Source organism: Sebastes fasciatus, chromosome 9, assembly GCF_043250625.1.
Source record: "Sebastes fasciatus isolate fSebFas1 chromosome 9, fSebFas1.pri, whole genome shotgun sequence".
In the NCBI taxonomy this organism is placed as follows: Eukaryota; Metazoa; Chordata; class Actinopteri; order Perciformes; family Sebastidae; genus Sebastes; species Sebastes fasciatus.
The window spans coordinates 23050509-23073614 of record NC_133803.1 but is presented as its reverse complement, the minus strand read 5'-3'; the positions used below and the strand labels follow the sequence as shown (position 1 = coordinate 23073614).

General features: G+C 43.4%; 1 protein-coding gene across 1 annotated transcript in view; it reads left to right on the top strand.

Moving 5' to 3' along the window:
• The window catches only part of sorbs1 (sorbin and SH3 domain containing 1), a 38812-nt gene that overhangs the window by 5216 nt on the left and 10490 nt on the right, over positions 1–23106 (top strand). The window contains exons 5-18 of the mRNA XM_074646784.1: positions 619–725; positions 872–1013; positions 1248–1277; positions 2870–3012; positions 3673–3733; positions 3886–3960; positions 6503–6538; positions 6712–6814; positions 8001–8115; positions 10670–10753; positions 16315–16364; positions 18298–18476; positions 20300–21742; positions 22948–23012. Of these exons, the coding sequence (XP_074502885.1) occupies positions 619–725; positions 872–1013; positions 1248–1277; positions 2870–3012; positions 3673–3733; positions 3886–3960; positions 6503–6538; positions 6712–6814; positions 8001–8115; positions 10670–10753; positions 16315–16364; positions 18298–18476; positions 20300–21742; positions 22948–23012 (2633 nt within the window). The remainder of the gene's footprint in view (positions 1–618; positions 726–871; positions 1014–1247; positions 1278–2869; positions 3013–3672; positions 3734–3885; positions 3961–6502; positions 6539–6711; positions 6815–8000; positions 8116–10669; positions 10754–16314; positions 16365–18297; positions 18477–20299; positions 21743–22947; positions 23013–23106) is intronic.

Genomic DNA, 23106 nt, shown 5'->3' with positions numbered 1-23106 from the left:
GTAATTTCAAAAGCATTTCATCATTTTCTTTAGTCGTAAAAAAATTCCCCACGTTCCTGATGTCAGGATTATATAACTGGTCATGTTTTGAAGTGTATGCTCAGGCGGCGGGCACACAAACAGAGCTGTGATAAAGGGCGATTGCTCATATTTTCATGTGAGTGTCAAAGAGCTTTATTGTTGTGGCCTGCCCACTGCACGCCGGAGCAGGGCGCCTTTACTGTGGGCTTGTTTGTTACGTCGAGCACATTGGAACCGGGCTGGAGGCTGGCCAAGGCTTTTGGGGAGATGCTTTAATTGTTGTAGAGTCTGAATATAAAGGCCATTGGAACAAACAGCCTTTACAGCTCAATGAATGGACGCTTTGTCCTGATGACAAAGTTCAGAGATTGTGGGAGAATCTTTTTTTTTTTTTTTTTTCCTTTCCTGAGCATATTAACATTTCTGGAAACCTCCAAGGAAAGCATTCACGCCCCGCGGAATGAAATGGAGATTTATGTGATCAGCAATTGGCTGTTATGTTTTTACGTTCACTTAAATACTTTTTAGTATCATCTCCCGTGTTTTTATCCTTGCTGCGCTGGCTGCCAAACTGAGAGAGTTCTGGACTCTTTTCAGGTGGCTGGGCAGGCCAGATTAATGGAGACAGCTCTAAAGCAGGATTGGCTGAGGGAGGCAGCAACAGCACAGCTGATTTACCTCCAGTAAACAACACTCAGTGCCAGGTACGTTTACTTCCACCCTATTTATCACAGGATCTTTGTTTATGAGAGCTGTGTGATCTTTTTATTTTGAGGTCTTTATTTGATTTCAGTGATATTCTCAGGAAAGCTTTGAATGCATTTGACACTGTATTTTCTGTTACTTTCAGGCCAATTCACCAGAGAGCATAAAAGAGAACCAGGCTCCATCCTCCACTGACATCCAGAACTGCATCACATCGACTCGCAGCTCTGTTTATCCCTGCACTAGCGCAGTTAACCCCACCATAGTCCTGCTGCAACACAACAGAGGTGAGCACACCAGAAGAGTTTCCAGAAGCTTGTCATGAACATGCTCTTACATGTCTGTGTAGCATCTTATCAGCCAAGCTTTATGGTACCCTCAACTATAAATTTCATCTGTCTGTAATCCATTAGCTGTGTCTTGCTGTGTGTCACACACATAACCTGTGCTTTCTCACTTTTGCTTCACTGCTTATAGTCACATTTCACCGTGCTGTCCTTGTCTCTTGTCTCTCACAACAGAGAAGCAAAAGCATCTTTCTCATTTTGAAGGTATGCACTGGGGTCTTGGTGATGTCTAACGGATGTTTGTGATGCATTTTTAATTTCTTAGCCTTAGCCAGCAGCAATCCCAGTTTTATTACAGAGCAATTTATTACAGAGCAAGATTTTTTTTTGCCTCCACTGAAGCATCTGTCACCCTCCCACTGCTTCGACACCGCCGGCTAAATGTGTTTGCCACGAACCTCCTGGAGTGAATGAGTCATGTTTTATGTGTCAATCTGTCGAAAATATTGGAAATGTTTATTTGTTGAACAAGAATGTACCAGACTATACAGAAACATCATGGCTATGAGTTCTTTTCTGTATATTTTTTCCTACATACTGCTGATTATAGTCCTGCGTCAAACAAGATTAAATTTCATGTAGACAACAGGATTTTACAATTTCTTCCACTTACTTGACACCTGACAAATGTCATTCTTGGGGGCCAAGTGTCACATGCTGCATATGTGCTACAAAGTTTACCTCTGGCTCAGCAGTTTGTCTTTACTGCCATGAAATGAGGAAACAAGAACGGAAAGTATCATTTCAATATTCCATGTTGTAACGTCTTGGGGGAAATGCACTTTGATGACCCTTAGTAAGCATTAGCTCAGTAAGAATTTCATGCCATGGAAAGTGCTGCTACTTACATTTTCCCCAAATGTTGATATTGAAGTTATATTATAATCATTTCACTCTTTTTTATTTGGTGGTACAAAACGCATTCTGTGATGTAAAGTGGAACAGTTGTTGAATTATCAACCTGATATCACGCCAAAGTGTGTAATAGACCATCAACTAGAGGATAGAGTGTCAGTGTCACATTTTGCCTTTGCTGAGGCGTGAATATCACACGTGTGTATGAAGGTGCAGGAGCCTACCAGCAGGGGGCAACAAAACCACTCACTTATGTTTAGGAAAAACATCATGGTTGGCCTTAAAATAGGTACGTAAACTAAGTAAAATAGGTACGGAAACAAAGTCGCATCAGTACAGAAAACACGTCACAAACATCACTAAAATCAAAAATGCCACTAACTAACAAAACACCGGTCTCCAGGTGGAAAGTTTGTTGGAACCATTCACCTTCACTCCCGCGCGCCATAAGCAGTCTTTCTCCCTTTTTATTCTACGTCACTATCTCTGAGCGTACACAGCGTACAAATGACACGCCTAAAGCAATAACGGCGCTTGCCTTGGGCATTATCGTGTCATTCACACGCCTTTTCTTGCGGCCGGGATGGAATTAAAGGTATAAAATGCAAATTCAGTTCAGTAGCACCGAATACTGTATATTTTGTGCACAGCATGAAGCGTATGACATATGATACCGATAGATTTTCCATGTAGGTTGATACACATACTAAATATTATAATTATAATGAATTAAAAATAGTATTTGACCCAGGTCTCACACACACCAACACTTATTTTGTTTTTCATGCTCATCGTTTTTTCATATCGTGCTTTACATCTTGTCATGTAGTTCAATGAAATACTTGAATTCATTTTAGTGTTGTGTGTCATTTCACTAGAAATGTGCTGTGAACTTTGAGTTGTGTCTGGCTTACAGGGTTTTTTGATGTTTCTTGTTACAGACCCGACCCCAGAAAGGGACAAAAGCCCAGATCCTGGCAGAGACTCGGTCAGTCCAGTTCCTGATATGGACTGGAAGAGGCTGCGGCTATCTCTGCACTCCCCCGTCCTCGGTCCTCTCAACAAGCCCATTGTGCCTGTACGGGTGAGCAACAAAACCTATTGTCAAATGAAGACAAATCTACTCCCTGCAGACATTTAATGGGTCTTTTGTTCATGTCATACATGGGTCTTTGATGTTACAATAAAATAGTTAGAAGGCTATCCATATAAAGCACATTACTATACTTTATTATAACATAGTTATTTGTTGATTTAAGCTGATCTGGAATTTTTATTAGCAATAAACCTTTCTCAGAGACGATATTTCTGACTTTTCATAGCAGGTGAATCACAGGTGTAACTTATAACAGTAACAATGGCTCTGCTCCATGTGGGTGCCAGCATACACATCTTAAAGTGTAACTACGGTATTTTTCAACCTGGATTCTATTTTCCCATATTTTTTAGTCTAACTGACTGATAGGGACAACAATTGCTGACATTGGTCCATCCTTGAGGGAGAGCGCTGTAGACGGCAGCTGCTCACAGGCTGTGATATGGTGTTATCGGCATTTTCATCCACTAAAAGTGCTTGTTTTTCAGGTTGAAAAATACCAAAGCTACACATTAATGAAATGCAGCCACCGCTAATGACACTTTGAACATCACCAGGGCTGCTCTGCTCCTGCTGGAAAAGCACAATGTTGATATATCTGTCTGTCATCCTCACCTATTAATTCAAATCTCCTCATCTTAATTTCAGAACACTGAAAAGTCCAAAGACTGGTACAAGACAATGTTCAAACAGATACACAGAATACCTGGTAAGAGAGAAAAATCATCATTTCTGCTTCTTGTATGTCTGATCAGTTTTGCCAATCATGTTCCTCTGTTGGTGTCCAAGTCCTGTGTGTGTTTCTGTATGTGTTTGTATATTATGTCACGCTGTGCTCTGTCTCTCCATCACTGTGCTCAGAGGCTATTGAGGAAAACCCTTACCGCCCCACCTACATTTTCCCCGAGAACTATGACATTCAGATGAAATCAAAAGGTATCCGATGGCGGTGACTCCTCTCTCGTTGGCTTTACTGATCTGCAGCCACCCTGGGCTCTTTCAAATACTTTGGCTGTGTTTAATCGTGTGGCAAGTACAAAACCACATACCTTGAAGATGCCCAAAGTATTTGAAAGGCTCTGACCTAATCTTTCCCGACGTCTGTTCCATACCATAGAGCCATTATTTCCATAAGTTTTAAACACACTGCGGGTTTCGTGCAGATTTCCTGATCTAACTCAGTTGGGACATTTTCAAGATCAGTTTTAGATTTAATAGGCCTTTTTTTATAGACGATATTTTGACATGTCACAGTAGGAAAAGCACATGCACATGATAAAATGAATGATGCTTTTAGCTGCTTCAGTTTCAGGTTCTTGGTATTGTGCATGCTGGCTCACTGGGACACTTTAATAGAACGGAGCCATCCTTAATGTTATTAGTGACACTTGTGCTTTTCCTACTATGACAGTCAAAATGTCCCATATGGTCTGAGTGGTACAAAATCTCAGTCTGTGATTTAAACAAAAGGCTAGCTCCACTACTCAGCACAAACAGATTATACATAAACTCTTTAACTAATTTGAGTTAGGCTGTAGATTCTACGTTTGACAGACACAAAAAGTGTCACACGTATTAAAGGGGCAGTCCACCAATTTTACACATGAAGGTCAGTTTACTTGTACAGTAGTAGTAACCCTAATGATGTTATTTGGGTCTCAGAGACCTAAGATTTCTAAAGAAACTCTACATTACAAACTGGGGGGAGAGACCAGACCGGCATCGCCAAGGCCACGCTTTCTTTTGGGGGATAGAAACAGAAGATCCTCTAGATGTCAATGCAATTTGACGTGTCTGAGGTGATAGTTTTGACAAGGTGGTATGCATTTGTTTCTCGTTAAACAAACATTTGTTTTAGAGACACAACTAATAATTATTTTGCGACCTCGCCTGAACCTGAGCATTCTGCGATACCTAAATAAGGTTGATCGCTGTCATGCTCCTTCAGTGTTCCCCCGTCCAAGTCGAGGAATGACCCAACACAGTGGCCAAACATTGCTTATCCGGACATCTATAACGCTACATATTTGAGCGTTGTCTGTAAATAATCAACCTGTGAATAGCCACTGTTTGATCTTTAGGCTGAGATTTATTCGGATATGACAGTCTGATGCTGCTATGCTGTATGTCTATACTGCAGCAGCCTCCCATTCAAGCTAGTTAAGCTAACTTATCCATCTGTAGTAACTGTCACAACATAATTTAACGTTTTACTACACCGACTGTGAATATTTTCATATCTCGTGTTCCTCAAATCTCAGCGTGAAAGCCTCGGTTAACCCGCTACACAATAGCTTTTCGTAATTTTCCTGTTTCTCTCCATATATGACAGCACGTTTCTTTCCCCCAAAAGGGGGCGCGGCCTTGGCGATGCCGTGATGACGTTCTGGTCTATGACATTTAAAAAGAGTGAGGGAAATGTAGTAGCCAGTGTTTTTGGAGTCGTTACTAGGGACATCATCAATTTTGATCCTTGTTTTTAAATCTGTCTCTTGCAAGTCCCCCAATTTTATGGATGTGCTATTCTAAATTGTTGGAGTGCCCCTTTAATGTTTTGCTATGCTTTTGAAAGTAAAGTTTGTGCATATACTGTACTATACTAATGTTGTCACAAAAAAACTAAATGGATTGTGCCTTTAAAATCTTAATTTAAACATGGTTAGCTGGTTGATGCACGAAGCCTTGTGGTATCATTTTACTTTCAATTAACAAAGTGTATCAATTACTCATTGCTTTTCTCTTTTTGCTGTTAACATCTAATATTAAAAGCATCAGACAGTTTCAAATTATTTCATTATTCATAGACGTCATCATCATCATCATCATACAGTTGTAGTGTACTGTTGTGGCCACTAGATGCTGCTGCAGTCCTACACTGAGGTTGTGGACTGCACAACATTCAGCCTGTGTACAGCTCCTAACAGGCTTCACCAATCAATGTTTTGTAGATGCTTCAGGTTAAGTTTCGGTTCCTGGTTTTAGTTCTGTCAACTCTAGAGAACGAGACAAGATCTGTATGCAGAGAAGAAGCTGCCTGAATTTTCCTCTTTAGTTGCACCATGTTCATAATGTAGGTTTCTCAGTCTCAGCTTGACATGATTTCGTCCATGTATGGTTGTGACTGATATTATTCTGTGAATGTTATCTCATGTAAAATATATCACTTACACAGACGGAGGTAATTCTGAACCTTTTTGCTTTACAGTGCATTACTTATTCAGAGCCTTGATGCTCATCGATGCTTGGATCCCGTTTTAGCTCAGTAATGCTTCCTGTAAAGTGCTTTGATCTGACACACTTTGATTGTGTTTGGTGAACTTGTAATGTTCGGCCTAATGGAAGGTGTGAGGCGGGGGGGGGAAACACAGGAAAAGAGTCTTTTTAATGCCTTATGAATTATTTAGTTTTGTGCTATAGTCATGACTTTTCTAGTAACAGGTTGTAATAAATGATTTCTGGTTGTCTGCCCCTCTTTCAGACGACTGTCCCACTCCCTTTGGTTACTTGGAAGATGGTGAGTTTTGTAATTTACTTTCATTAAAGTACAAAACTGTATTAGTATTTATTGAGATGGAGTCCAAGATAAGAGTGCAGCATACATGATTTACACAACATTTCAGTTGATGCATTAAGGCAGTCGATTGTCATGCTGTTGATGTCTGTTGATATTAATGTGCCTGTTTTCAGTGAGAGCAGTCCCACGCTCAAAAAGTGACGCCGAGGTCGATTCGAGAGGCCGGTCGATGCCAGTGCCAACGCGGTCCTCTTCCCTCAAACCGTCTGCCAAAAGGTCAGCGTCCTCCATCTGCTCCAACCCTCCTTATGACATTCACTTTGATATTTAACACAAAAGCAGAGCACTGTTCGTGTTTGTTAGTGAAGAAAGGAGCTGTTTACGACTCAGAATACTTCAAACGTTGAGATGTAAAAATTATGTAACTCAGCATAAATATAATTCTAAGTAGAGAAATCCTATTTATGCGTGTTTCTTAGTGTTCCCGTGATATAAAAACCATGGCTGTAACGGTAGATTAGTGTCCATAATGTCCATGTTCTCACAGTGTGACGTTAAAGTCGCTTCCAGAAAAAAACTGTCTTGTGATGAACAGTTTGTATTGGTCTTTATTTACATACAGTGCTAGTAAGTGTGACTAAACATGGCTTTGCACAGCGGGGCAAAAAAAAGCAATTTCTTCCTCCTGACTTTACAAATCTGATGTTGTTTTGTTCCCAGTGGCTTCCACTATATGTCCCCCCAGTTTGTACTGGAGGTAGGATTAGTCTCACCCCTCCTCACACACACACACACACACACACACACACACACACACACACACACACACGCACATGTCAGCACTGACATAAGATGATCTGCTCTCAGAGAAATGAGTGATGGAGTGATGAAGGAGGACAGGTGATGGAGGATAAACTGTTGCCCATTAGAGCTGCAGATGACATGTCGAGGACTGACCTTCCTCTGCATGAAGGGGGGGGCATTGCTAAACACGTCTTTGTTCATTTTTGAAAAATGCTGCTCGATATTCTTGACGCCCAGAAGGAATTTCACAAAGTGTTTTTTTGTGTAGTGAGAATAGCTGAAATATTTGGTATTTCTTATTTAAGAGTCTTATTTCTGTCCTTTCTATGAGTAGTAATTTTAGCATTGGCTGTCTATTACAGTAAGAGATTCTCCCAGGAAATGATGCGCTCTGTTTTTCGTCACTGGGTCCAATCTTGTTTACCTTATCGAATTACCGATGTGGCTCAAACGTGAATTGGATTTTCTGTCACATCATCATTAGAGGGAGAGAGAGGGACAGGAGGAGAGAGAGAGTAGGGATAATGAGGGCGGACGTTATGATTGTATTTAAAAAAAATCATCTCAGCCTATGCTGGTTGCCATGGAGACTACTTGATAAGGATTGGCTCTCTTCCATCCCACACCCCACCCCTCCCTGACACCCGCCTCTCCACAGGAACGAGTGGGAGCCCCCGGATAAAAAGGTAGACACCAGGAAGTACCGCGCCGAGCCCAAGAGCATCTTTGAGTACGAGCCGGGCAAATCGTCGGTGCTGAAGCTGGATAGAACGGTATGCTAGCCGCCTGCCTGTCTGCCTCTCTCTCCTTCTCTCTCCCTCTGTCTTTTCCTTTCTGTGTGCATGTTGTGTAAGCTGTCCCCCACTCTCCACTCTCCACCCACCATGCACACCCCCACTCACCACCTCTGTATCTAAGCTCCCGGGTGGCAGCTTCACTAACAGCTCGGACGGCGTTGTATGTGTAGCCTGAATCGCCATGTGCACCACATTCCTGGAGGGTGTCCTGTTGCGGTGACAGATGATCCTGCTTGGGCGGCAGGGGAGGATCACTTACAAGGATAGCCATTGTCTTCCCGTCTTCAATTTAAGGTTATTGGGCCGAATCAGCGCAGACACAATACATGGATCCTGTGTGTGTGTTTTCTTGAGGGGAAGTGTAACGCTCTCGTCCCTACTTTCATCTCTAGCTGTGGCAGTTTGTGCTCAATCAAACGGCGCGGCATTATTCGGTGTCCTTGAGGGCTGTTTTTTTGAGGATGTGCTTTGTTACATATAACAGATAATTGTCAGCTGCTCTCTAGATCTACTCTGTAATATTTACCAAAGGAGAATACATATTACATTTCAATTTCTCAGGTCTCCCTCTTACATAATAGAGGACATGGAGGTGATCAGTACTGTGATTAAGTTGATTATGTCATTATTGCTTGTCTGATGCTCCATTATATCAAGCTAGTAGATGTCGTTAGACAGGATCTGGCCCAATCCCAGTGGCAACAAACACACTCATTAGAGAGAGTTCGCTCCAGTTCATCCACTGTGAAATAATAGACTGTTGTTTTTCAATCACAACCTCAGTGTTCTTGTCGTGTTAGCTGCTCATTTTCTACGTCAGGTCTATTCATTTTACTCTCTGGTGCTTAAAGTTGTGTTGGCACTGACTTACTTTAGACCTTATACATAATATATATTTTAATGATTATATTACATCTACAAAAAGTGCATGTTTTGTTGGTCGTCGTCGGTGTGTGTCTGTTGATTCGATAGAATAAAATGAAAACAACAAATATGTTATTCACTTTGAATAACAGCACTTGTGGGGTAAAAGACATGTTTTTTCCTGTCTATTTTAATGCAATACCCATATGCTCATATGTACATTGAAATCGTTTTTGTTGGCTGAAAATCTACTTCCGGTCCATACTGGTCAAGTCAATTGCATTGAAAGAGTTCAAAAGTTCAACTGAGGCTAATATGAAGCTTCAGCAGTCAAATCAAATGAATAACTACCAAAATTAAAGTATTTTATAGGACTCAATTCCTTCTTTGTATTTAATTGGACAGTGTTTCCTTGCTGAACTGCAGTGAAAGGATAATAACATTATGTATATTAGGGCTGTGCATTAGCAATAGTCTGGCTATAGGCTACATATCATGATACCATCCAATATATATTGCGATTCTGTAAGTAAGGCGATATATTGCGTTTTTTTTTTTTTTTTACTTTATGCAATCAGAACAGTAGGATCTGCATTTATCGCAATCCCTCCAACATCATAGCATTCATCATCATTACTTTTTGTGCAATCTGTCTGCGGCGAATCTTTGCATGTAAACTATTAATTAAAAATCGATCTCAACACATGATATCACAATACTCATGTGTATCAATATTTTCTTTCACCACTAATGTGTAGGGCAAACAATTACAGTGACTTGTAATTTTTTTTATGTACATATGTGTATTTGAGTATTATATTCAAGGAATAGTTTCACACTTTGCTTACTGTATTTGCTTTGTTGTTAATAGTTAGATGAGTAGATTGATACCACTCTCACATAGAGCCAGCAGCCGCTCAGCTTAGCTTAGCATAAAGACTGTGTCACTCTAAGGGCGCTTTCACAAGCCAACATTTAGCCTGTTTTAATTGAACTCGGGTGCAGTTTGTTTGAGCAGTTGTGAACACAGTAATCATGCTCTGGTGTAAACCAAAACCGGTCTCGCCTGTGCGGGCATTTGTTGAGACACAGGAAAACGACAGGTCAACATGAGTGTTAGAGGACTGACATGATGTTTGCTTGACATCTGGGCTGAAGAGAACATAGAGAATATGATAAATAAAATCCACAAAAATGGTGATGTTTCTAAAGTCATTGGAGATAAACTGGAGAAGGGATCCGTGCACACGGTAGATCAGTGCCGAGTCAAAGTGAGAACACATTGACAGCAATATACCAAAGTCTGTGATTCCCTGCATAGAAGTGGCAGCTCTGGAGACAAAAAAAACAGACATCACAGTGGTGTCAATCTTCTCGTGTTTCTCTCTGCAAGAAATCAAATAAGCTTTGCCAAAGTATCAAACTGTTCCTTTAAGGTAGACTTGAAAAACGCGAACCCATCCTTTAATTTACTAGCCATAAAGAAGTCAGTAGGTTCCTTCTCCAATGACAACACCTACAGTATAGCTGATAATTTATGGTGTTGGGTACAAACACGGGCTCAATCCCCAATATCTCATTACCGTGGTGTGTGTATATTCTGTGCTGTCTGAACTGTCTTCTCTTTGTCTTTCTCCTCCTCTTCTCGTTGCCATGCCCTCTGTAGACTCAGGATGTAAATCCAGAAGATGTAGATATAGAGAATGAGCCTTGGTATAGATTCTTTTCAGAGATGGAGTTTGACAAATCGGTAAGTGGTCGCTGTCTTTAAAGTGACAGTATATTGTACTTTATTGCATGTGATAACATCCATGTTCAAGTAATGCCTAAACAAACTGTGTCTGTCTATAATGACTACTCCGGTTTCTACTCCCACTTTCACTTGCGATATTGTACTGAATAATTGTTTAATTTATCCGGCACATAAAAAGTTATGTGACAGCATGTGTACGAGGAAAATGTGTTTCCTCTTGAACTAAATTTACTACCATGAGTCCCATCAACGTGGCTTAATGAGACCAGCTACTGATCAGCGTTTATGCATCCCTATTTCTTCATCGTATACTCTTTGTTTACTTTAAATGTTTACTGTTTTTGGACGTATATCAGCAATCATATCTGCAGCAAACGCTTTATATAGCTACTGTCATTCCTCATCATCACTTCATGCAAATTTAAAAGGATTTCATCCCCTGTAGTGTCTAAAATAGTAAACTGAGATCTATTTTTGCCCTCTTCAAATGTGTATCTCAGCATTTATTTGTATCTGTTTGATGCTGAGTGAGCACAATCAGCTCAGACAACTGAAAACTGTCTGACCACTAGCTGTGGCTTTTGCTCCTTGCAATTTAGATAGTTAATATTTAATAAGGCGGATTATTGATTATGGTTTGTTATACTCTAGTAATAGCACAGGTGCCCATGATAAAGGGTCAATTAAATTATCACAGGGATGTTGTGAGTTTATCACCATCCTATTTTCTTTACAACAGGCGATCTCTTGCCAGCCGTGGCAGCATCCCTGTTCTGTTCTTCCATGTCAACACCCAAGAGGCCGACCTTGTTGTGCTCATTTTGATGTGCCAACTAAGTGAGGCCTGAGCTGGATGATTCATCCAGACGTCACTCTCCACCTGGAGAGGCTGCGGTCCTCACCAGCATCAGGCTCCAGGATGATCCAAGGCCCTTGAAATAATAATTGCTGCCCGTCTGCTATCTGGTATATTTACCAAAAATACCCAAGCAGGTGCAGGCATGTTGAAGCAGTATACAGTGTCATGACAAATCCATGCCTCGGGCCTTAGTTGGCACCAGACAAGCGTGGCACTGTCCGCCCACAAACAGATGTTGGTTGTCCTCGCTCTCTGTCAGTCAGAGCCACGCCGCCGCCACACCCTGGATCATATGAGGTGGCACCACTGACTACGACATGAGGTCATGTCCTAGCATCAGCCAGACGCTGGGGCAGGGTCTCCCGTTCTAGGTTAGGGTATATGCGGAGGAGGTTTAGCGGTGGAGGCGGCCGACTCTGTCTCATGGCAGCCTGGATGTTTGCCAGATGATCTGGGCTCGATGACCGGCTCCTGTTTAATGTCAAAGTCACTTCTAAAGCTGCACCTGGTATGCGCAGTATTTGACCTTAAGGCCCAGCCAGACACTGTGGCTCATTGGAGTTTGATTGACATATCAGTACTCGCTCGGTGTTACCGGAGGAGAGATATGGTTGGAAGTCTGCAAAAAAACACAATGCTCAGGGCAAGGCATTCATGGCTCTGGTCCAGTCAGGTCTTGTTCTTATTAATAAACTTTAAAGTGCTGTGAGAACCACTTCTACTAATGAAGTACAATGGAAACTTCTCAGAGTGATCACTTCTGTCCAGGTCAAATTGAGCACTATAAACGGATGATTATTATACCTAAATTATTTTTCTTTATTTCTCATGCAGATCATCATGTTATTGACATTTGTATGTTTAGTACATGAATATAAAGTAATGAAACGGACAGCCTCATTATTTACTGAATTTGACTGACTTTCAAAATACAGTACAGCTGTTTAAAACACATTTCAATTAACAGTAATAACTGTACAAATTAAATTACTGTAGCCTACTGTGAATAATTCAAATACACCATAATACAGTACAGTACTGTAGTTCAAATTATAATCAGGCTATAGCCTAAAACAGTATAGTGCTGTTTACAAATACAGTAACGTCAGCCAGGCCTGAAAATAAACTGGTAGCGGAGTTTGAAAACGTATTCATAAAATACAGTACGGTGGGAGGAAAATTTAAAATAAATAGACTTACCGTAGTTTAAAAAAAATTCCATATGTTGTATGAAAAGACCCCAAAATGAACACGTAAGCGGACTACTTCATTACTATAAGCAAATTATTTAAACAGCATTTGTATAGGAATGATTCTGTTCCAAGCTTTTTGATCACTATAAGCGGTTGATCACTGTAATTGTGATCACTATAAAGCGGTTTCCACTGTAGTATTATGAGAAAGGGAAACTTCTTCAAGATCATCTGGTTCCTCTGATCCACATCTGTATAACAGTCTTCTTGTGGTTTCACACCGCTAATTAGCCAGTTGTCAACTAAATACCTCTAAAGAGCAGTCTTAGTGTAAGTAATACATTAGATAATCCTGCAAGTCGGCACTATTTCCTCTTCTTCTTTATCCCGTCCTGTCAAATCATCAGTACCCATCCACCAGTGGCCACTCCTAGTCACCTGATAACCACTGAGTAAGTCAAGTCAAGTCAAATTTAATTAGTATAGCACATTTAAAAACAACCGCTGTTGACCAAAGCGATGAACAGGCAGGAAATACAAATGAATACAAAGCAAACAACAGTAAGAACAAAGGAAAACAATAAACATAATGTGCCCATAATAGTAGCTAATAGTCGCTTCAGCAGGGATTTAAATGATTCTGTAGTCTGAGCTGTTTTAATATGAAAAGGTCAGCTGTTCCACGGATTAGGGGCGGCCACCGCAAAAGCTCGGTCGCCGCTGTTTTTGTGTCTAGTTCTGGGGACATCTAGGAGCATCTGATTGGTTGACCACAGTGCTTTAACTGGAGTATGAAGATGCAAGAGTTCTGCTATAAGGTCACGTTTTCTTTTTCCAGTCACAAGATGAGAAGCTGCATTTTGTACAAACTGCAGACGGCGAAGAGACACCCATAGTCTAACCGAGAGGTAGAGTCAGAGTGACACCTGTGTTTAATTACACTAATGGTCCTCTTGATTAATATTAACACGTTCTGGGTTCAAGAGGAGTCTGAAAACAAACCCAGTGACAGTTACGGTCAAACATAGGCTCATCGATATACATGGCTAGCTGCAGCAGGAATTCCACACATAACTATGGTCAGGAAGAGCGTTTTGTCCCCCTACGACCGACAGAGTGACTCCATCTGTCGAGCATATGCTGACGAGGGGGCTGCTGCCACACTGTCTCAGCGCTGAGTTACATATACCCCCACGCCGCCACCTGACATATTCTAAAGGAGGCAACGCCGTAAGCCCGCCAGCTCATTGTGCTTTCATATTTAACCTCTGTTACACACTTAGCCTTTACCTTTAAGCATTTAGCGGAGATGAGACGAGGGGCGCTCATGGCTATAACAGGCCCTTCACACTGGGGGAGCTGTTTGTTTTCATGAGGACATATCAACACAAATAAGGTGCTGGAAAGAATGAGATTCATGTTACCATGACCTACTCATGATTGCTATTTTGAATATGAAAGCGGCTCTGAGTAGCCGGGGACACCTGTTAGGAAACATGCACATGAAATTCTGCAGAAACGCAGTCATCGGTGTTCCACTGACTCACCGAGGCCATCATTCATGTCCATATACAGCTTCAGTCACACTCTTACTGCTTTGAGCAAGTAGTTTCATCCTCTATGTCGTTGATTCTCAACGTGGGGTCCGGGGAACCCCAGGGGTCCGTGGCATTCTGTCAGGGGGTCCGCGAAATAATGTGTTATAAATGATGAAATTGTGCTGTATCATTAAAAAGTCCAAATCGACAGATGTTACGTTAGCTTTGGGCCAATAGAAACTCTGATGTGATTAATAATCGGTGTTACGATAATGAGGTGGTCCTTGAAAAACATGTTCTACCCTGTAAGAGGTTCCTGGCCCCAAAACCTTTGAGAACCCCTGCTCTATGTGTGTGTTTATCTGATGAGTCAGAGCAGTTTTAGCATCTCTCTTTTGCCCCTTTAATTCATAAACTGGATAGAAAAAGTGTCTGAGTAATGTGATGTTAAGTGAAATCAGTGTAGGATTAGTTTCGAACTGAACAATTTTACCCTTTTATGTAAAGAAAAGTTCACATAAAGTGACACTAATCAGGCGTCTTGTAAATAACCAGATTAAGATTCCATTCCTTTACCCCAGATAAGCCTTCATGCTTGTTTCCTGTTTACTTTCCACTGATGCTGAGTGTGTATAAGCCCAATTACCCAGGGGTGCAAGAGGACACTATCTTCTCCCCCTGATATCAGATTTGAGGCGGAGCGAGGAAGAGCTGCAGATTATTCAATGACACTGGCGTGTTCCCCCGAGTCGACATGGAACATTTGGCTCTATAAATAGATGAGACTATAGACCTGCCAGCCTGATGTTCTGTTCTTATAAAGATAGGCATTTATTCTGAAAGGTTATAAATGATCATCCTGCCCTGGCAACTAAGTGCAAAGGCATGTTGTGGCAAGTGTCGCTGTTGAGAATGCTCCTTGTCTGGTCATCACCGTCGGTGTGTGTGGAAGCAGAGACTTGGCCGCGCCGTGGGGAAGTGGATGTGGTATTAACAGCAGGGCCAGGCTGGCTGGGATGGGGATTGTGCAATCGTATTTGCAAACAACACTTGCGCTCTTATTCATAGTGCCCGTGTCACTTCTGTTATTTTTACCTGCTGTGACGTCCGAAAAGAGGAAAGCAACAGAAACAGTGGGCTAAAATTAGTTGGCTCTAAACCATTCAAAATGCTAGTGGGTGCTACCACACTGATAATATCTGCCTCTAAATACCCTCTACTTTTTACTCCTGTAGTCCTTTAAACATTATTCACTCACTCTGTGCTCTCACTTTATTTATTTCTGCCTTTTATGTTTGTCCTCTTTGTCTTTACAACATTGTTATAATGATCTGTTTCCACAATGTTTTATTGTCATTTACTCTGTCAGTGTGTGTGTGTGAGTGTGAGTGTGAGTGTGTGTGGGTGTGAATGCGTGTGTGTGTGTGTGTGTGTGTGTGGGTGTGTGTGTGTGTGTGTGGGTGTGTATGCGTGGGCGTGTGTGTGTGTGTGTGTGTAATTCGGCCTGCTCGCACCACCAGCTGGTTAATTGTCCCCCGGTCTGGTCCAGTGGTAATGAGAGTGACTCAATACCAGACAAAAGAGACGGCTTCACTGGGAGACAGCAGCCCATTGGTTGGGTCTATGACAGCCCCCTCCCCGCATGGGCGCCCCCTGTCCCATGCACGCCCACCCGCTCACCGCCCCCCTCCCATCCCACACACACCCCCCCCTTCCACTCTCCTCACTGCCGCTTGTTTTCTCCCAACTTGCATGCAGGCCAAAACACACGCTTACTCCTCCATGCCAAGCCCAGTCCAGTGAAGCTCAGAACCCCGGCTGCTTGAGACAAAAACCCAGACCAGCCAGTGAACGCCAGCGAGGAAAAGAAGAGAGAATCTGAGCATAGCTAATGCTCCTGCCTCTGTTCTAGCTGGAGGAGACCTTCCTGTGGATTTATCAATGACTTCTTTGTTTGGTTTGTTGCAGAGTGCCCCCTCTTTCAGCCCCCTGGAAACAGCCTCCGACCTGCAGCAGTAGTAAGTCCATGCCTCCTTCTTATTCCAGCACTCGTGCTTTTCAATCTTGCTTCCTCCTTCCAGCATGTTGATGATTATTTAGGGCATGTTATGGGGATAAATGTCAGTGAGAGATTTCTCCACCCTGTAGAGCTCGCCCACCCTCAGCGGGGGGACTCCTGCTTCCTGAGGAGATCCTGTTAATAAGGCAAAAAGCTACCAGAACAGTGTGTCCTCTGTCCGTATTTCATGGTGTTTTTTAGGGGGGGGGGGTGGTTGTAGTGTGGAGACATGGCTGCTATGTAGTGATTTATTTAAAGACAGCAACCTGGATGTCACTGGGATAGAGGGAACTCGACCAGCTGCTGCATAACTTAAAAACCGTTATCTTCTTCTGAATGGGTGTGTGTACAGAACTGAGAGCGGCTCCTGGATTATGAAAGAGGATGCTAGCTGTCACTGAAACAAAGCTTACCGAGCCCTTGATCTTTCTTGTTTTTGTCCGCTGAGATTGACATCTTCTATTTCTGTTTGTGTAATAAAATGTAAAGAATTTAGGACTGAGCTTAGGACTTTCTGTCTCGCGCTACAGTCCAGGGAAAATAAACTTCCTCCCTCCATTTCTGCTAAGAACTTTTCCATCTGCTACAACCATTATGTCATCGTGGCCAAGTGTTTGAAAAGAGTTTCCCGATCCAACTTTTAAATCCATTGATTTGCTGTTAATTTAGAAAGTAAGAGGGTCCTGATGAAGGGGTGGTGGAAGTTCACTCACCCAAAACTTTTCGAAGGAAACCTCAAGTCATAAACTGACTTCCCTCAAAGGCACATATGTTGAGGGCAGGATGTTTCTTTTCTCTGGGGTCTGTTTGAAATCAGAGACATTTTGAAGAGCGTTCTTGTAAAGATATCATTTGATTGTAAAATGCAAAGCCATATGTGCCAGTGTGGCATCATTAGTTGTCTTTTCAGACCTCAGTTAGACACCTACTGTGTGTGCATGCATGATATGGAAGATTGATATAAATTCAATCATTTGTATAGCCTCACAATAAGAGCTGCCATTGATGCAGTAGTACATGCTCAGTAACTGTTATTTAAAGGAGCTCCTCATCATTCCAGGGAAATAGATAAACATTACAGTTAACCTGTCAAAGGTTCTCTCTCGGGCAGCGTACTGACTGTTGATTTAACCAGAACCGTCCCACGAGATCATATTAAATCTCACATGGCTCCTGTCCTGCAGATTTCCTGTATAACATTTATGTGAATTCTTGTGAGTAACCTAGAACCAACATGATTTTTAACGGCTCTCTGCAGTCAGCAGTGCACGCAGCAATGAAAGAGCTTTTTGTGTCGAGGCAGTGAACAAGGAGAGTAATGTATCCATACATTTGTGCAAGCTTGTAAAACTCTGACTTGGCAACTCTGCAGATGTAATTTTGGAAAATACGCTCCTCTTTTTCCCTAACACTGGTGAAAAGGGTTTGTATGGTGTGTTTTTATTTCACCTAGATGACACTGTGTATGTGTTTGTCTGCACAAATAGAGGAGCAGCGTGAGTAACACGTGAGCGGCATGTGAAGGAGAGTAAAAACCTGACAGTTGTACAGGTGCATGGCAGGAGCTGATGCACCATGTGGGAATGTTCAGGGAATATTTATAGAAATGTGTCCTGTTGGCCTCTCTGGAATGCCCAGATATGTGTGGTAGCTTACTAAAGGCTTCTCTCAACATCAGCCTCCAAACTTCTGCACTTTCTTTCTCAAGTTTTTCTGTTTCTGATTATTTTGTCTCCCACAAGTCTGCACAGACAGGAATTACCTCAAGATATACTAAATAAGAACCATATGACGGCTCATTACCCAACTTGCGTGCCTCTGGTTATCATAAAAAAACACAACTCCTCTGAATGTGACTGTGTTTAATTAGCTTTCCTCTCTCCTCCGTCTAGCTCCTCGAGCAAGTCTGGACACAGCGAGGTGGAGAAGGACGGAGGATCATCGGAGAGCGAGCCCGGGGCTCCAGAATGCGACCGCCATGTTTACAGGAGTGTCCTGGAGGGCGGCGACATTCCCTTACAAGGTCTACGGGCCCTAAACAAGCGCCAAGCCAGCTCCTCCTCCTCTAAAGGTAGGATAACAGCCACGTTATATGTGTGGCAGGTGTGTGTATGTTTATGGATGTGGATGTGGGGGCTACTAGACAGGACGGCAGGCCATTAAAGGCCTTTCCTGCTGAGACAGAACCAATGAGTTACAGACGGGATGTTCAAAGTGTCAGACAGGGATACATGTGTTTCCGTTTACCTTTCTGTTGGAATCCACACAGTTTTCTTTTGCTCCCAGACCTCACAGCATCGGCCAATCACCTCGCAGCATTCATTCCCCCTCAGCAGCTTTTGATTTATTATTGATGCCATGGATGTTTTCATCACTGGCCATCTGCTTTGGAAAACTCATACGGAGGGAGTGAGGTTGTCTCGCTAAGTCGATGGAAGCTAACCTTGGAGAGTTGCTCCAGTTGTGAACCGCCAGTCGCTAGGCAGGCTTAGGGCAAGACTCCAGAGCGTTCCAGCGCCAGGGAGCGGAGGGCCAGAGAGGGGATGGATGAGGAGGGACGAGGGAGATAAACAGACAGGGGTGAGATAAACAGGAGGGACACGGAGGGCGGGTAGGCGTGAGGAAGTCAGCTGTCAGTGTGAGGTCAGGGGCTGGAATGCCTGCGCACATGGAGAGAAACGCCGGGGGAGGAGACGAGATGTAAGGAAGAGAAAGGAAGGGACAGTGTGACCCCAAACATGTCATTACATCTGCAACAGATGCCACTTTAGAAACTCTGCATTCACAGTTAAAGTTTTGCACATGTCCACTATAGTAACTAATATATTGACTCTTGGAACAAACATTGTTTTAACTTTTACCCAGTTGAGTAGTGGGCCCATGCAGTAAATGGCATTTTAGTCAACTGACTAGCTCCTTCATTAGCCTCCTGCCCAAAGACATAAAACAAAGTGTTAGAAAACAAACACTTCATTATGTGTTTCTGTCTTGTGCTCATGAAACAAGTAAATATCTGTATTAATCTTCTAAGAGCTGAGCCTCCTCGAGGGCTTTTCAGCAGCCAGGACTCTTTGCTTGCCACATCCCGTGGACAGAATATCTAGTTTATTTCCTCAGCGTGTTTTTCCTGGTAGATATGAATGTGACAGATGGGTCACTCATGCTACACAAGTGTCTCGCAGCACGTGAAAGTGTTGCGTCACTTCCAGGTTGCATCTGTAGTGTTATCACGAGCGTACTGTAGCCAGGAACTGACGCCAGTATTTCTCCGAGGTCTTTGACAGTCACTTATCTCTGGGCAGGTTGTTTTTTATTTACAGCCGTGTAGGGGGGCAGTGTATTAACACGGGTGCCATAGGGTGTTTATCACCGCAGCCGCCTGTCTGATTGCTAAAAGTAGACGAGGAATATATTGTATGTGGGAGGTTAAAGCGGGACAGACAGCAGTCATGTGGGAGAAAAATGAATGAATGCAAAATAGGTAACAGGAAAGACTTACATTTTTTTTTTATCTTTTTGTTTTTGATACTGCAGTCAGTGTTAAGAATTCCTTTATGACCTCCAACATCACATAACATTTCATGACATATTGCTGTTTTAATACTTTATGTTCCACTTGTTATGTTTCTGTTACAGTGATATTTATAATGCAATAATCTGTCAGACAGTAAATTTCCCCTTGTTCCATTTTTACAAAGCATTATTCTTCACATGCCGTCAGTATAACAGTCATCTATTACTTGATGCACAATGCATCAAGTCTGCTTCTCATCTACTTTTAATGGAACTTGGTCTTTACTTTAGAAATGTGCCTGACTCTGTTTTAGTGTGTGTGAACCTGTGACCATTGTAATCTAATATGTTGTTTATTCTGTTGTCCTGCATGCTTGCCAGTGGATTATAAAGGTGGGAATGGCTATATAATTTCACCCTGCTCCTCTGTAAATAGTCGATCAGTTCTTGCCAGTAATGCAATAGGTAACCAGTGTAAGAGTATGAAGCCTCTATCTGCTGCCAAAGCCTGCATACCCCAAATCCTGCCCTCTAAGTTCAAACCCAAGCTGCTGCCGCCCAGTGGCGACAGTCAGGAGAGCAGGACTCACGCTGTCAGGCACCCAAAGGCCCACAGCTGTGAGGATCTGTACACGGGGCCGTGTGACACAGACTTTGCTGGAGCAGAGGAAAGAGAGAGTGGGCAACATTCAGACTCCAGCTGTGGCACCGAGTGTGCGGACGGCCTCAGGAATGCTTCCCCTGCAATTAGGAGGAGCGCATCGGACTTTTCCAGCCTGTACAGGACCATGCATCACATCCAGCGGCCCAACTCGGCCGGCTGCAGCCCCCACGGCAGCGTCCGCAGCCTGACCTCCCTTTTTGAGAAGTCAAAGGCCGACGGGGGCGAGAGGTCAGAGGCGGGTAACATTCCACGGGACGCTGTGTCGTCACGGGTCAGCGAGTTTGAAATGATCATACAGCGGTCCAGCCCGGCGCCCAGCCGCTCCTCCTCCCTGCCCACCCTGCACTCCGGCCACAGCCACAGCCCCGGCCACAGCCCCGCCCACCTCTACATGGCGTCTGCAGTGTCAGCGGAGTCCCTTTTGGTAGCTGACGTCACCCAGATGGATGCCTGCTCCCCGGTGGAGGCAGAGGGCTGTGGAGAGGAGGCCTCATCAGCGGGCGGTTTGACTGTGGAGGACGCTGCTTCCCCCTCAGAGGACAGACACCATGTCAGGACTGAGTCCCCCACTAACACCGAGGCCGAGGTCGAGCGGATCTTCAGTAAAAGTACCCCAGAACTGATCCACCAACATGTCGGTGGATCAAAGAGCCCCTCAGTACTGCTTACAGCATCCCCCCCACAACACAACCATCTCCACCATCACCACCACCTCCTGCACCACCTGAACCACCAACTCCTCCTCAAACCCAGCAAATGCAAAGGCTCTTGCCCGGCCTCCTACACCCGCTTCACCACCATCCTCAGGCACGAGAGGCAGCAGGCCACCACCCAACAGGAGAGGCCGCCATCTCTGGAGAAGAAGACCACGCTGCCTGGGAACCTCTTCCTCATGGGCCCCGCTCCCTTCAGGTTACGAAAGAACCTGCAGTCCCACCAAACTCGGAGGAGCATGCTCGCCACCAAGGTGACAGTGGACACCCAGAGGCTCAGCACTTTGTCTCCTGAGCCCAGACCTCTGATCCCTCAGCGCCTGTCCTCCCTGGAGGTCCTGGAGAGGCTGAGTAACGGGGAGGGAAGCACCACCGACCACCTCAGTAACGGGCAGGGCTTGGACGCCAACGGGAACCTTCTGCAGCCGCTGGCAGCTCACCGCAGAGGTGGCTATCTCCATCCCTTCACCACTGTCACCCTCCTCTCTCCTCCCTTTGTGGTCACTCATTTATCTCGACTCTCTCTCTTCACCTTGTGTCCCTTTTTTGTCCACAAAGCGACGTCCGCCACCCTCCATCTCTAGTCTGTGTGGTGTGTTTACAAAGTGACAGGGAAGCCTCTCCATCTCATTGTGTCAGTGTGCTGTTTGGTGCTCTCCCATTTCACTGTGAATGAGTCCCTCAAACGCATCAAAACACTTCAGTGACTGTAGGAGGTTCAGGCAGCTTTTGGTAATGTATATATATCTCCTCGTGACATCAGATTTGAGCTGTATGCAAGAGTGCTAGAGCCTGCATAAGCATTGCATCGAAACAGAGTGAATTCTGCGTTTTATTACATCATTATGGTGTAGGATAAATGTAGATGAAACATGACTTTTCATGATCCACAATCAGAGATGTCAAATATTGTCCTTGCACATTTGAAAGCTTTACCTGAAACTACAATCCCCAGCATTCCTCTGTAATGTTTACGCAGGATATATCGATATAACATTGCATACGCTCCCTCAAACTGATGTCTCACCATGTCTGTATCTGGGTTTTTTTCTGTTTTGGGAACAATCTACATCTGCCATCTTTCATTCTATCACCATGAAAGGTTTGTTTAAGCCAGACAGGATGTTCCCTGCTTTCATTTCTTTTACATAACAGCCGGGACACAAACCTGAAACATTGATAGTTGTTATTTGTGGCCCTTGCTGGGACACAGAATGAAACATCTATGGTGGGGAACAAGTTAAGTCATGAACGCATCTAGCTAATATAATAAAAGGTGCTGGTTGGTTGATCAGTAAAACCACAATGTCATGTTTATTCTTTTGGCCAGTAGGTTTCATATTTACTTTCCTGCATTTGTTTTCTCATGAACACACATCGGATCACTCTGTGTTCATTCCTATGTGCATGCGGGAATACATTTGGCTTTTTGGATGTGTGTGCTTTTTGTTTTAATGTTGCAGAGACTATGGTGTTCATTCAAAGCATGCGTAGCTGTGTTTATTGTATATTTTGATGATCCTCTTCATTGGAATTAAGGAGTTGACTGCAATATCATCATCTTATATTTGAGAAGTTTTCTTCTTTGAGTTGAATTTGCCACGAGGTTGACAGTAAAAATGCTTCACGGCGTAATGTTGTTTCTGTTTCAGACTCGTCCCCAGTTCTCGGGGAGAGCCAGGATGAAGTGTTGCGAAGGCGTCACGGGGACAAAGAGGTGAACTTCCTTTTAAATTTAGGCAAACTTAAATTTTAATTACACCCTCACTGACTGCTTTAGGCAAGAGAGCTGTGTTATGAATGAGGAAGTC